The sequence below is a fragment of the Microtus oregoni genome, unplaced genomic scaffold (assembly GCF_018167655.1).
Source record: "Microtus oregoni isolate MIOR12 unplaced genomic scaffold, Mior012 000015F_ref0000493, whole genome shotgun sequence".
NCBI lineage: Eukaryota > Metazoa > Chordata > Mammalia > Rodentia > Cricetidae > Microtus > Microtus oregoni.
The window spans coordinates 14305536-14320488 of NW_024543074.1; the positions used below are offsets into that span (position 1 = coordinate 14305536).

Consider the following 14953-nt stretch of genomic DNA (forward strand, 5'->3'; position numbering starts at 1 on the left):
AGCTGCAAAGACATTAACATAGTAATCCAGTTGTAACACACAGGCACTAAGGACAGCAGCTGGAAAACAGCAACTGCTTTCCTCTGGTGCAGAAGCACCATGGCCATTTCCAGCTTTGTGTTTTTAAATTATTCTCTACCAAACTCAACTAATCACTTGACAAAATTGAATTTGATACTGAAAATGGTTTCTGAATGCAAAACACTTCGTCTGATGATTGAACACTAGGTTGAAAACGCTTCCTCTTGCCCTTGATTTAAAGAGGAGGGTGAGGGGCAGGGTTACAACAGTCAGGAGAAAAGACTCAACATTTTCTAAGAATAGCTTTGTCTCAGAGGATTCAGCATTACATCAAAAGACAGTTATATCCTCCCCTCCCCATTTAATTAGGACACCATAAATTTTTCAGCCCAGTTAGTTTATATATGTGGGTCTATATTATATACACAACGACGATCTCATATCGGTAACTGCAGTTCTGGCAGAATATATGCAGAGGACAATGTGACTAGCAAGGCAGCTCACATGAACTTTGCCTAAGCCCAACCAGCCTTGTATATGAACAGAAAAACCACCAAGGGAAATTTCATCACTGAGTCTTTTTTTTCTCCAATACTTTTTCCCCCTCTCGTATTTTATGTAGGAAAAATCTGGTAAAAATGAAACTCCAGGACCGAAGCCTGAAGAGGACGGAAAGACTGCAGAAGCAACCAAAGAGCAACCTGTGGCCTATTTGTCTACGTGGGCAGCTTCGTGTCTAATGAGTTTCCAAGTGGCTTCTAGGTGCTGGCAGCACAAGCATCCTATTCCCTGGCCAAATCCTGTCTACAGAATTTACTAACCAAGCAGTCCTATGTACTTATCACTTAAAATTATGTTTTCATTGATGTAGACAGCCACAAGTAAGTTTTAAAATACTAAATTTCAGGTATATATGTATTTTCAAAACAGAACTTTCAGTGGGCAGGCTTCTTAGGAGTAGGGTTATCAATTCAAGCTAATTATTTTAAGGTAAAAAGGGGAGGCAGACCACAAGAGCTACAGTGAATACGCTAAATAGCAGCAGAAATAAGTGTTTATTTTCCCTATGGAAGACCTAAGGAAGTAAATAATTCTCTGGCCACATTCTGATCGGGAATAAACATGCTCAAATGAGGGAGGAGGGGATAGGGAGGGGAAAGCAAGCAGAAGAGAACAGTCTTATTTAACTGTTTTTATGTGGGTAAAATGATTTGTGCCATGGTATTTCCATAAGAAGTGGGACCATTATTTTCCTGTAGAAACACATTTGGTTTGAAAAGTATCACTGGACAGGACGTGAAAATCAAACCAAATGAATTATTCACAACCTCCGATCAGAGGTGATCATTATTTCTGATGCTCCAAACAGTGATTAGGATTCTACCCTGAGATGTCATTTTCTCACTGAGTAACACCAGCAATAGAAAAAGGCATTATCTATCTATCCATATATGTATTTTTTCTCCTGGGAGGACCCTGGTTTAATGTTACTATAACAGATACAAAAAAAAAAAACCCACAATAATGTTAACATTTATTCTGCTGGTACCCATAAACGCCATTAGTCTGACATACAGTGTCAACACTAATCATGACCCAAAATTAACACCAAAATTGGCATCAACACTAATTGTACTATCAGTGTGACTAGAATATACAAATGGACACAAGCATTTCCCAAAGCTGTTGTCATAAAATTGCAACATTAAGTTCAACAGAAAAATGTAAAGGAAAAGCTAAGGGGGAAAACATGACAGGGTTTTGCTTTTGAGGGTGCTAGATTGTGGGAGCAGAAAGGAAATCTTTGCCATGGTTGACTTTCTTCTCTCCATACTTTAAGATCAGCTATAGAAATGCTTTCCTTCATAGATTTAGGTACAGGCTGGCTGTAGCTGAATCAGGTATATTTTATCATTTTCCCTGTTAAAGTCTACAATAGCTATTGTTCTAGTTCTACTTGCAGGGCTCTGGAGTGGGAACACAAGAACCCTAGACTGTCACAGCTGAGATGGGTGGTGACACTGCATCACAAAAATGAGAAAAACAAGACCTGGAAAGAATGAACTTGAATCTGAGCTTTTGTGGGGGGTACTTATATCAAAATTTACCTTTTGTCCTTTTAAATATAGATATAGCAAATCGAAGCTATACTTTTAATTAGAAACTATCAATAATGCTTTAAAAAATAACAAAATACAGAAAATATTAGAAGCCTTTAAAAGATGTATTTTAAGTCACAACATAATGTGGTATTGGACTTAATTTCTCTTTGTGAAAACTATGCTGAAAATAGTTAATGCCTTCCATGTATCTGCCTGATACAGCATGTTTCATTGTCTAATGCCATGTAATCACATGAGTTCAAGACAATTTTCATGACATCTGAAAAAATTAGTTTTTTATGCCTTACTTAATGTAAAGTTACCTCAATCCCTCTAATTAAAAGTTGACATGTGGGTAAGTATCATTGTTATTAGAAAAAAAATTCACCTATATGGAAATATAACTAAAGATGGAAATAATAATCATGTATTAGGGAATAATTTATCCTCGGGATATTTACATACATCAAACCACAGTAATTTTATATATCAAAACTCAGTATTTTAATTTTGTTGAACATGCCATGGAGTACACACATACCAGTAGTACTTGAGAAACAGAGCACAGGATTGACTGGTACAGAAGCTAACTAAGTAAGCCACTGCAGTTCTAAAAGCATTGGCTGTTAATCGCAAGGATAGATGTTGATCTCTGGTACACCATGCCTCATTCTTGGGAGTCATTTAAACTTAGAATATATAAAAACCTCTGGCAAGAGTATTCTTCTAAGGGCCATCTCTAGGACTGACATCTGGACAGATGTCAAAGGAAAACCTGAAAGTCCTGCGTTAGTGCAAAACAGGAACTTTAGAATTTTTTCAGTTAATTAAGCTCACTGAACTTCGGCTTGTTAACAATCAGTCAAAACTAACTAACCAACCTGATGAGAAATCTCCAATGCCAGCAAAAGCCATTTGGAATGAATTCTAAGAAAAACATATGCACTCAAAAGAACAGTATTAGAAATTCGATAGAAGTAACTCCATTTGGGCAGACTTATTTTTCAAAATCAGCCTCAAACATTTTCTAATGTAGGGATGGAAGAACATTTTAGACAAAAACATAGAGCAAATATACTTACTTTGACTAGGGAGAAAAGTATGTTATTGTTTTTTTTTTTTAAAAAAAAAACCTGTCTTACCACAAATCCCATAAAATGTTTCTCTATGTCTAGATTTTTCTATCTTGCTAAGCCCTGAGGCTGGAATTGAACCCAGAGTCTTGTCATGTCAGACAGGCACTTTATCACTGAGCTTCATCTGCTGCCTTTGGAAGGAGTCAGTGTTTTCTTCTTCCTTTAAAGGCCTTCATAGAAAGTATGGCTCTGTACTCAATACAAATTAGGAGTATTTGTGTGCACCTAGTAGTTGGTTATGTCTCCCTTCTCCTGAAGATTTCAGGTACTTAAATACTTTCTCCTGTCTTCAGGCATAGATTGGTGGCTGGGATTCCTCAACAATTTCAGAGGTCTTGTGCTCTCTTTATATTTTTGTTCTGAGCCTGCCTGTAATGGCTGAGCCATCTCTCCAGCCCTGGTCTGCTTCTCTAAGGGCTCGTTCTTAGATCACACACCTCAGCACAATTCTAACAAACTGCTCTTCTAACACATACCTCACAAGACAATACTGACTTAATTTTAATATTCAGCATTTAAAAAGGCAAACTAATTTCAAAGAATTAAGCAATACAATTTATCTAGACTGACTTCACATTCTTGAAGCTATTTTGAGGTTGAGTCAAAAAACAATATATAAAAACATAGTGCCAAACCAGAAATATACTTGGGTCCTGAGTGTTCAGGAGAAATAAAAAGTAATTTTTTTTTACTCAAGTCCACAAACACTCTCCAGGCAGTTTTAGGCAATAATGGAATCCGCGAGAATTTGAATTTGTGATAAGTCAAGTTCTATCAGTTACTTTTCTCATCAGATAGACTAGACAGGCACAGTGGCAGTCAGATCTCTATGAGAGAAACCTCCTTGTCTTGGGGGTGGGGTAAAAGAGGGTAACACTATCTGCAGTTAGGAGCCAGATAGCATCAATGGAAGTCCACATTCCATGGAAAATGGGTCAACACATTCCTCTGGAGATAAATCTCTCTGGAAATACCTCAGACGTGTGAATATTAGACAGAAATGCATCTCCTAGGTGATTCTAGCACTAGTTAGGTTGACAATGAAGATTAAACATCATATCAACCAATTCTTCACTAAGTATAGAAAGGGTCAGGCCTCTTATCATCATCTTCTTCCCTCCACCTCTCTTCCTTCTTCCCTTCCTTCCTTTCCCTGTTGAGATAGTTTCTCCACCTAGTTCTGGCTGTCCTAGAATGTACTATGTAGACCAGAATGGCCTCAAATTCACAAGATCCTCCTGCCTCTGCCTCCCAAGTGCTGGGAAATATTATTTAATGCTCAAATTAAACTTTCAAAGAAGTTGGGTGGTTGGAGGCACATGACTTTAATCCCAGGAGGCAGAGGTAGGTGGATCTCTGTGAGTTTAAGGCCTACAAAGTGAGTTCCAGGACAGCCAGGACAGTTACACAAAGAAACCATGTCTCAAAAACAAATAAACAAAAAAACAGAACAACAATAATAACAACAAAACTTTCAAAGAAATGCAGCCTCAAATCAAGAATCACAGTCACAATTGTAGAATCTTAGTGGCTGGTAGTTGATGTTTCTTCATATTTTTTTCTATATTGTTTAAAGAATTTTTAAATTAAAATCAAAAAGACTGGTCAAGAAGCTCAGTAGGTAAAAACACTTATTACAAAGAGTGCTAACCTGAGTTTGAGACTTGGGACATACACGAGTTGTTATCTGAGATCCATCCACCTGTGTGCCATCACTCACTCTCTCTCTCTCTCTCTCTCTCTCTCTCTCTCTCTCTCACACACACACACACACACACACACACACGCTAAATAGAAAAGGACAATAGCACACTGTAAATAGTTAACCGGCCTTTCCATCTCTCTCCTGAAGAGGTAGCTTCTGCCTTGGCTCCTCTCCTCTCCCCTGCTCTCCTCTTTCCCCTTCCTTCCTTCCCTCCTTTCCCTCTCCCCTCCATAACCCACTAAATAAATACCCACTTTCTCTGAAAAAAAGACCAGTTAAATGATAATTAAATACAGATATAGGTATGTTAAGTAGTTTCAAAGCTAAATTCCTAATATCCACTATCCCCACTATTTTATTCCTGAGAATAAAAAGCAGAAATGAAGTAAAGTTAACAGTCATGATGGCAGCCAGTCTTTAAATTTTAATTTATATTACTTTATTTCCTATTTAAGCATTTTCTTCTTTAAAAAAAAATGTGCCAGGTCATGATGTGGATTCAACACATTTTCAATGAGAGTTAAAATGTAAAATGCCAACTGAATATTACAGGAACATTAGAGAAAACCTACTACGGTAACAAAATAAAGAATAAAAAGAAATGAAGGAAACAGTGGGTTTGTCTCACTAAACAGGGGAATTCACAAAGCTTCTCTGAATGTTAAAACTGCTGAGAAGGAAAAACCCTGACACCTAGTGCCCAGCTGGAAAAGCAAAGCCTCGGAGTCACTCCTTCACATGGCAGCTCATGCAGAGGTGACTATTAAAATGCATTAAATGTGGAACATACTTTCCTCCCAGGAACAAAAAAAGAGAGAGAGAGAGGGGAGAGGGAGAGGGAGAGGAAGAGGAGAGGGAGAGGGAGAGGGAGAGAGAGAGGAGAGAGGAGAGAGAGAGAGAGAGAGAGAGAGAGAGAGAGAGAGAAAGAAAGAAAGAAATTCTTATGCCATGCTAGGATGGGAGTCTATCGTTATCACCCCTGATTGGGGCACCTTGCTATTGTAACTATCCTAAACAGTGTTTCCTCATCTCAGTGGTCCACGATGACAAGGGTGATGGGAAGGAATTATAAAAGCCCATGTTCTAGGAACTTGATCTCCATCTGCAATAAAATTTCTGTAAGAGTAGCTTCTTTATCACATTGTCACCATTATAGATTCCTGATCAAGTTCAATAACTATTAAAAAAATAATAAAATGCTAATGGACTTATTTCAGAACAAGTAAGAATATAACCACATAAAAGCCCAGTTTTTCCTTTGTTCTAGCAGGCAAAGTTAAGTTGTTCTCTGTTGAATCTATTATAGCCTTTGGCTTGTTCTTAGCCTGAGCTTTTTAATAACTAGGTTTAGTACAAAAAGAAGCTGTGCTGGATTGCAAAGTGTTACTCAAAATGTTCCCACCTGCAATTATAACTTCCACCAAATGATCAAAATAGGTTAGCAAATTGGCAGAAAAATGAAAACAATTCCTCCAAAACAGAGAAGTAGTAAAGCAGACTGGATGGATAGTTGCGTTTCTTCTGTAGCTCTGAAGCGCACATTCATCTAGCTATGTATTTACATATAGTGCTCATCACTGCAGCACCAGAGCAGCTAGAAAGGAAATCAGTTTAGTCTCTGTTGCAATCACATTTCCCTCAATTTTCATCTTTACTTGAAACTATTAAGAAAATCCCAGGCAACTCATCTTTGGAGCTATTTGCAAGTAATGTAGTTCTCAGATTTGGTCCACATCATTCTTATTCCCACTCTAAATTCATATTAAATGCAATACCATTCAAACCTGACAATGAAAAAAGTGTCCTATACTTCTCACCAGGAATTAGGTAGCATTTCCTCACTTACATCTTTTTTGATGGGGAAGAGACACTACAGGAAGAAGAAAGTAAGCTAACACAGAGCCAGAAAAGCTCTCTCATGGTTTAAGCACAGGTACAATGTTGAGAATGCAGGTCACTTCTCTGCTGAAATAGCCAATATCTTCCTCAAATGGCAAACAGGTTACCTAAAACTAAATGGAACTGAATCAGCCCAAGTCCTGGTGCTATCACCATTTTACCCATTTGCCATCCTAGTAAAAAAAAGTAAGGGAAGAAGGCAACAAGGTAACCAGTGGTCTGATAGGTGCACATTTTCTGCCTCTGGCTGTAAGGAGAAGCACCTCAATTCATGGAAAAACTACATAAGAATCTCATGTCTTATCCCCATTCCTAATATCCGTGTGCTAGCTTTTAAAGCCAGAAACTCCAATACTTCAAGGTAATTCAGTATCACCTACAATGATGACCTGGTAGCGCTGTCACTCTGGAGAGCACCACATTATGATGATTTAGTGTCTATGTAGTATCAAGGCATTTACATTGAGCCTTGGCTCTCAGAACATTAACAGGTCAAATTTTATTCTTTTCTAAATAAAGCCATATCTCAAGGCTCTGTTCTGATGCCCATTCTCTTTGGCAAAGGACAGATTTGCTCCAAATCCTATCAGCAAGAGCTCACTTGTTTCTTCTCATACCATTCTTCAGGTAATATGTAGAGTACCGGGCTCATGACAAACTTCTCGCTTTCGAAAAAGAAAATTAAACTGCAGTAGTATAAAGCCAATGTGCCCTGACAAAACTGGGTTCAGTGCAGTGAAACATATCCTACTGACAGCTGTCCCTCAGAGTTGAAAGCTGAAACTCGATCCTTAGACTGGCAAGTCTCTCAATGTACACATTCCACTGTATGTCCAAGCTATTGGAAACAGAGCTTGATTCTAATACCTTAACCTCATTCCTGTCTTGCAGTATCCTATAATCTAGCTAAGATCACTGACCTCACCAGTCATCCTGGGCATCAGTTATTGACTGCTCACAAAAGAACATCAGGCTCACTCTTCCTGAACTCTTAGGCTCAGAAACAGTAAGCTAACATGCAGGCTCAATCCTACTCAATCATCTGAAGAAAGGGAAAAGAAAACACATAACGTAGAAAGGGAAAGAAAGAGTAATGTGAAAAGTGATAAAAAGCAACAGTCATTTTCACAAATGCTGTTAGCTTTCTGGTTTCACAACTATTAAGGCATTGGGCAAACGAAAACTCGTAGTAACTACTGTAGACTGCCACTCACTGCAGTAGCTATTCCTTTTATACTGAGGTTTGTTAGGTCTTAAAGGGGTTAAAAATAAAACCTTTAATATTTTTGTTCCTGTGTGTGTGTCCGTGTCTCTGTGTGTGTGTGGTCTTTGGGTACAGAGTTCCGTATAATAAGACTATTTGTATTCATACTGGCAGAGTAAACACTACATGTTCATGCCCAGGCAGCTCTGTGCTTGTAATTTCAGCAAGAACAGAGCTCTGTCCCTCTGGGACTTCACTATTCCCCCAGTCTCCATTCACTCAAACATAGAATGAGAACAGAAAGAAAGCAGAAGAAAGATAATGGCAAGAGGTTTCACACAGCATTGCAGCTAGCTTTCACATGGCCAAACAACAAAACAAAACAAAACAAAACAAAAACCCTCGTCTTATGTTTTAATTACATTAGTTAAAACTATTTTACTCTCAGCCTCATGTTCACAAGGCCGCTTTCTATTCCTCAACAGCTATTAAATGAATCAAAATTACAGACTAGCACTACAAAGCTTTTTTTTTTTTTCTGCTGAGGGGATTGCAAGCAGAAGCCATACAGTAGGTACAAAGTGCTGCTTCAACTTTATGTGTTGATGAATATGTGTATTCTCTTGGCAACACCTGCCACCTCCACCCCATCATTGTGCCATTTGTTGAGGCACCAGGTTGGACCAACTCCTACAACTCTAAGCCTCTGCATACGGTTCAGTGCTTGTCTCCATCCTAATGCTTCATCATCTACTCCCGCAGACTATGTTGTGGTACACAACAGTTATATACCTTGTACACAAAACAAATATATATATTTGTTGTTGTTTGTTTTTGTTTGTTTGTTTGTTTTAGAGACAAGGTTTCTCTGTGTATCTCTTGTGGTCCTCCTGAAACTCACACTGTAGACCAGGCTGGCCTCAAACTCACAGATATTCACCTGCCTCTGCCTCCCTGAGTGCTGGGATTAAAGGCATGTGCCACCACTGCCTGGCTAGAACAAATATTTTTGAAAAGAATACTGGATCTGGGCTTGGTGGCACATGCTTTTAATTACAGCAGAGACAACAGAGTTCAAAGCCATAGAACATAGTGAGTTCTAAGACAGCCAGAGCAGGAAATAGAGATCCTATTTCAAACGAAGAACCAACCAAACAAACAAAAACAAAAAACAAACAAAAAAATTATTGATTTTTGGTTTTTCAAGACAAGGTTTCTCTGTGTAACCCTGTCTATTCTGGAACTTGCTCTGTAGACCAGACTGGTCTTAAACTCAGAGATCCATCTGTCTCTGTCTCCCAAGTGCTGGGATTGAAGGCATATGCCACTGAAGCCTGGCTCAGATAAAGGTTATTTAAGGAATGAGTTTAGTTAGGGGTTAATAAAAACACCTGAATTTTTAGGTATGCTAATATTTCTATCATTGTATCTCAGCATAATCAAAATCTTAAGGATCTTACTGTATGGAGAAGAATATGAGGGGAAACAGGAGAATATATCTTTATGTCATTATTAATATGGTACTACATGAGAAAAGTTATTAATCCTAGAAAATGCTTTCTGATTTTTATGTTTCTTTGTTTCAAGACAGGAACACATACAGCCCAGGTTAACCTTGAACTTCTAGCTTTCCTGCATCAGCTTCCAAATGCTGGTATGCAACATAACACATGACTAGAAAATGTGTTTATTTTTTAAATTTTTATTATTTTAAGACTAATAATTTATTATAGTTTTCATTTAAAACATTTTTAAATATATTTTGATTATATCCCCTCCCCTAAGTCTTTCTAGATCCTTTCCTGATCCATCCCCATCCAAAATTTTTAATGACTATTCAAATCAGGCAGGTCTGGTGGCATACTTCTCTAATCTCAGCACTCTCAAGGCAGACGCAGGAGGGTCTTTGTGAGTTTACAACCAGTCTGGTATAGATAGTGAGTTCCAGGCCACCCAGGCTTATGTAGTGAGTGAGAGTTCAAAACAAACAAACAAACAAACAAATGAATAAATACATGAGTTTTGTGTTTCTTTTAAAACTGTTGGCTCTCACCAAGTCCTTTAGGAAGAATTTCTTTATCACACTCACAATATCACTAAATCCAATGAATCAAGTGTAAAAAAAAGATACCTAAAAATCTCAAAATTCCAAATTAATAAAAGATAATAATCTATTCTCATGTATCTTCAATTATGAACTCACTAATCTTGCTCCACTTAAAATCTGACCTTCATTTCTATTTTGAAGCAAATCTTAGACCTTTGATTTTGTAAAGACATTGTATTAGCATGCATGCCCCCCAGAAAATAACACTCCTTTTCAAAAAGCAAAATTGTAATACCATTATTATACCTAAAAAATTCACAGTAATTTCTTGGTTTGGTCCATTCTCTCTCTGAGGAAACTGACCAAGAATGCTTTCCTGACTCTGCCACTCGAGTAGCTCCTACTGTGTAGTAATAGCTCTCATGAGCGGCTGGTACTAGTGGACAGAGAGATAGAAAGGGAGAAGGGTATAACTACTTGCCTCATTTCCTCCTGGAAGCCTGTTCATATGGACCAACTGGCCTTGATCATCCAACACCAGCTCAGTGTATGTCAGCATGTCAGAAGGTAGAGGGGGTGAGGGAAGGAATGCTTGAGTGGACATAGATTCCCAGAGTTTGATGAGCGACTAATGGAAGAAAGAAGATTGACTTATCAGTGGCATTTCAACAGAATAAAAATCACAGTCAAACTCAGTCACTCTGACTCTGCTTTCTTTTCCAAGAGCTCTAGGGAAAGTATGAGCCTTAGACCAAATGCTTCAACATTGATGCTCAGCAAACACACTTGTGGCCAATTTTACACCATTTTCAGTATGTCAAAAGTCAGGTACTTCCCAACACAGTCAAACTACTGAAGGACCTTGAAATAGCACTGGAGCATTAACACATACAATAGCCCTAACACCAACCCAGAAAGAATAAAATAAAAAAACTCAAATAAAAGGCATCAGCCAGGTTTGGTGCTCATGTCTCTAATCTCTGTCTCAATACTTGTAGGCTGAGGCAGGTTCATCTCTAAAACAAATCCAAGAAAGCCAGACTTAAGTTTCTACTGCAGGTTAAGGGAAGATCCCTTAACTACTTTTCACAGCAATAGATCCACATATGAGAATTAGTTAAGATGTGGATGACTATTTATAAGTATAGCTAAATTAAATTTCAAATTTGAGAATACAGACATACCCATGCATTTACAAAAACATTCATGATTACCGTTTCCTATTTCTTATGTATATAAATTAACTTCTTTATGAAGTTCTGTCCATGCTTGTCTTAAACACCTAAAGCCCAAATGACTCGGACACATTTATGTGTCCTAGCTGTGTCCCTTGTCAATTACAAGTACTGACACTGAGAATCAGAATCACATACAGTTGTCAGGGTCATGACATCATAAAATTGAGGTAATGAGTGAAGGTCTGTGCTCTGAGATAGGATGGTTTAAGTAAATGGTTACCTAAAAGTAACTTGCTTTTGTGAATACTACAGGAATCACAGACTACTAAATAAGTCCACAGATAAATATTACATTAAGATTCAAATATAATAATATTGAAAGTACTGATATTGATAGAGACTTGAGAAGACCTACGACAAAGATATTTTTAAAAGAAATCCCTTATCCTCTGATGCTCTATTCTTTATCTGTTGTATTCTCTGCTTGTGATATATACCCCCCTACTTTTGATGGGAAATCTGCAGTATAGAGAGGGTTCACCATCATAAAAGTCAAGGAATTTTTCATATAGAGGAAGAGTTTCATAATGTCACTTTTTTCATGCTAGGTTTTTATTTAATAATAGCAAATCTACAGAAGAAGTTATACCTACAACTATATACAGTGGTGCTATCTTCTTGTCTGTGCTACCTATAATGACTCTCATCTTGGCTTAGGTTAAGAGATTATCCTGGAAAGTAAGTAAATGAAACCTCATTCCACTCCTCTCTTTAATATTTCTAATTCGAACACAGACTTAATACATGTGTAACTCCTCACATAGGTCCTTGTAGACATAATGTGGCAAGGGTTTACTTGAGACGTCTCTTCTCATCATTCCTCATGAAGCACCTGAGTTAGAAGACACTAAGTCATTAATGAGACGAAATTAGAATAGCGTCAAGATACTTCCAGCCTGTGAGTGCCCTTCTCTAGGAAAAGTTACACATGATGGAAACTTAAAGAAGCCTCAAACTCTCGTCTGTTAGCCACTTTTACCTGTCGAAACATTTCTGGGATATCATATATATATGTTGTTCCTAAGGACTGCGCCTGAAATCTCTTTGACTGAAGAAGGTCTTTGGTCACATATGGAGTATTGATTAACATTCCGTGCAGTGGTCCCTGTTTGTCTCCATATGCCTGAAACATGATCTGTGGGGAAAAAACAGAATGCACAGACAGTTAAGAGATAAATAGAAAATAAAATAGTTGCCTATAGCATTGTTTTCCACAATGTTATTTCTTAAAAAACAGATGGGGGTGGGGAGAAGTGCTTAATGGCGGAGACTTGCCTCATGTCACTGGGTATTTGGTATTGTCCCTTCTCTGCCACTTAACCAACTCTAAAATAGTGATGTGCTATTTATACTAGACTGTTCTTAGTTTGGGATTAGGTGACATCAACAAAAACGTCCAGTGTAAATTTCACATCTCAGAGACAGAGTGATAGCACTTGCCTTCTAAACTGACTTGAATCTTGGATACTAAAAAATGAAGCATGCCAGCTAACTAAACAAAACAGTTCTAGTATTTAAGTCGAGGAGCAGCTATATACTAGAGAAAATTCTTGTTCTTGGGCCAGATCAAGGTTCTACCACTTGATCATGCATTAGAAGGTTCTTTGTAGTATTATTAGCCACATAAAGGATCCAAATACTTTTGTCAGAGTAAGTATATTTCATTCACTCACCTAATTAATTCTTGTTAGCTCATAAGACACAGCCTATGATAAAATCACTATATTTTATTAAATTACATATAAACACACACATGTATGTATGTATGTATGTATGTATTTCTCTCTAGTATACTGCCTCTAACTAGTGAATTCCTGCAATTGCTGGATTATCACATAATGAAACCACCACACCAGTTTTTAATCATTTTTTAACTCAAATATTTCTAGAAGAGTACTTCATACTCCATATATTTAGATAGTTTTATTTGCTCATGAATATTTATAAGGGATGCCATTATTTCAATTCAATTAATATTTATTGAGTGCTCAGAGGTTGTATAACACTAAACTAGGCACTTTATGTATGAACACATAAAATATAGATTCCCAACACACTGAATACAAATGGAGATTGGAATGAAAAGGTATATATATATTCCCATCTGTTTGGACCTAAAATATAAGCACAAGTGTACCATTAATGAAAAGATCCATGGATTTGATATATATGCATAGAATGGAATTAAATACTAACCTAAACCTGAAGGTCATCCATCTAAGTGACTCCTTAGCATCTGAGCTCAGAGGAATAAGAGTGCTCTGGTGACTTGTCAATTAGGTCTTATTCTGGGCAAACATATCCTAGGCTGTTTAAAGTCCCCAGAGTGGAACCTCCAGTTCTCTTCTAAAAGACCAAGGGGGAAAGTTACCAGGTGGGAGACAGCAGCAGCAGTAACACCTTGGGAGTTAAAAGAACTAGTCATATTTTTAAAAAAAAAAACAGATTTCAGGTGTTTTGGCAAGAGTACAATATGAGAAAACTGGATTTGGGACAAAGACTGAATCAAAGTAAGAAAAAGAAATAAAAGCAGCAGGTTCAAGACTGTGAGACAACTCAGCCAGTAAACTACCTGCCACCAAGCCTGACAACCTGAGTTTAATGCTATGCCTAGAACTGAACCTGATTCCTGTAAGCTGTTCTGATCTCTCTCTCCCCTCTCTCTCTCTCTCTCTCTCTCTCTCTCTCTCTCTCTCTCTCTCTCTCACACACACACCACACACCTGGTAAAATTAAAAACATCAGTAACATCAGTAGTTTTGAACTACTATATTTCCTGTTAAGAGAGGCAAAGCTGTAAGTACAGGGTTTAAAACTCAATTCTGCAAGCTCTGGGATGAAGTTAGAATAGCCATTTAAAGCAATATAACTATGCAGTAAGGAAAAGGACTGAAGAAAGCTGCATGCGTTTATACATTGTTGCTGGAATTTAAAATGGTAACCATTTAGTGGCTTGTAAGTCTCTTATAATAGTAAAAAATAGTTACTACAAACTAGCAATTATAGACTCCTATGCATTTAATCAGGAAAAATAAAAATTTACCTACATAAAGATTAACAAATAGTAGCTGGGCATAGTGGCACATGCCTTTAACCTCAGCAGAGATAGGAGGATCTCTTTAAACTTTAAGGCCAGTCTGGTCTACATATTAAGTTCCAGGACAGCCAGAAGGACATAGTAAGACTATGTCTCAAATAAAACAAAACCAAAAGACAAAGATTTACAAATGAATGCACATTACAGATTTATTCTTAACAACTCAAATTTGGAAATAAAACTTCAGTAATTGAATGGATATAAACATTTTGGTAAATCTAAAAATGGAATACTACTCAATAATGAAAAAGAGCATACTCATAGTCCTTGCAACATAGATGAACCACCAAAACATTATGTTAAACAAAACAAGTAGGATAAAGAATAGAATGAATTGTCTGATGTAATTTACATGCAACTAAAGGACACGCAAAACTATATACAGCAACAGAAAGCAGATCTCAGTGGTTGCCTAAGGCTGCAATTGGTGTTCTGTCTTTCACTGAAAAGAAGAGAAACTTTGTGGGGTGACAAGAAATTCTCTATAATGACTCTGATGACATA

The 14953-nt window shown here is 37.4% G+C and overlaps 1 protein-coding gene across 4 annotated transcripts in view; it reads right to left on the reverse strand.

Moving 5' to 3' along the window:
* The window catches only part of Acaca (acetyl-CoA carboxylase alpha), a 273487-nt gene that overhangs the window by 74309 nt on the left and 184225 nt on the right, over positions 1 to 14953 (reverse strand). For all 4 annotated transcript variants that reach the window (XM_041664329.1, XM_041664328.1, XM_041664331.1 and 1 more), the window contains 2 exons: positions 12332 to 12487; positions 10596 to 10742 (listed from right to left, as the gene is read on the reverse strand). In XM_041664329.1, coding sequence (XP_041520263.1) covers positions 10596 to 10742; positions 12332 to 12487 — 303 coding nt within the window. The remainder of the gene's footprint in view (positions 1 to 10595; positions 10743 to 12331; positions 12488 to 14953) is intronic.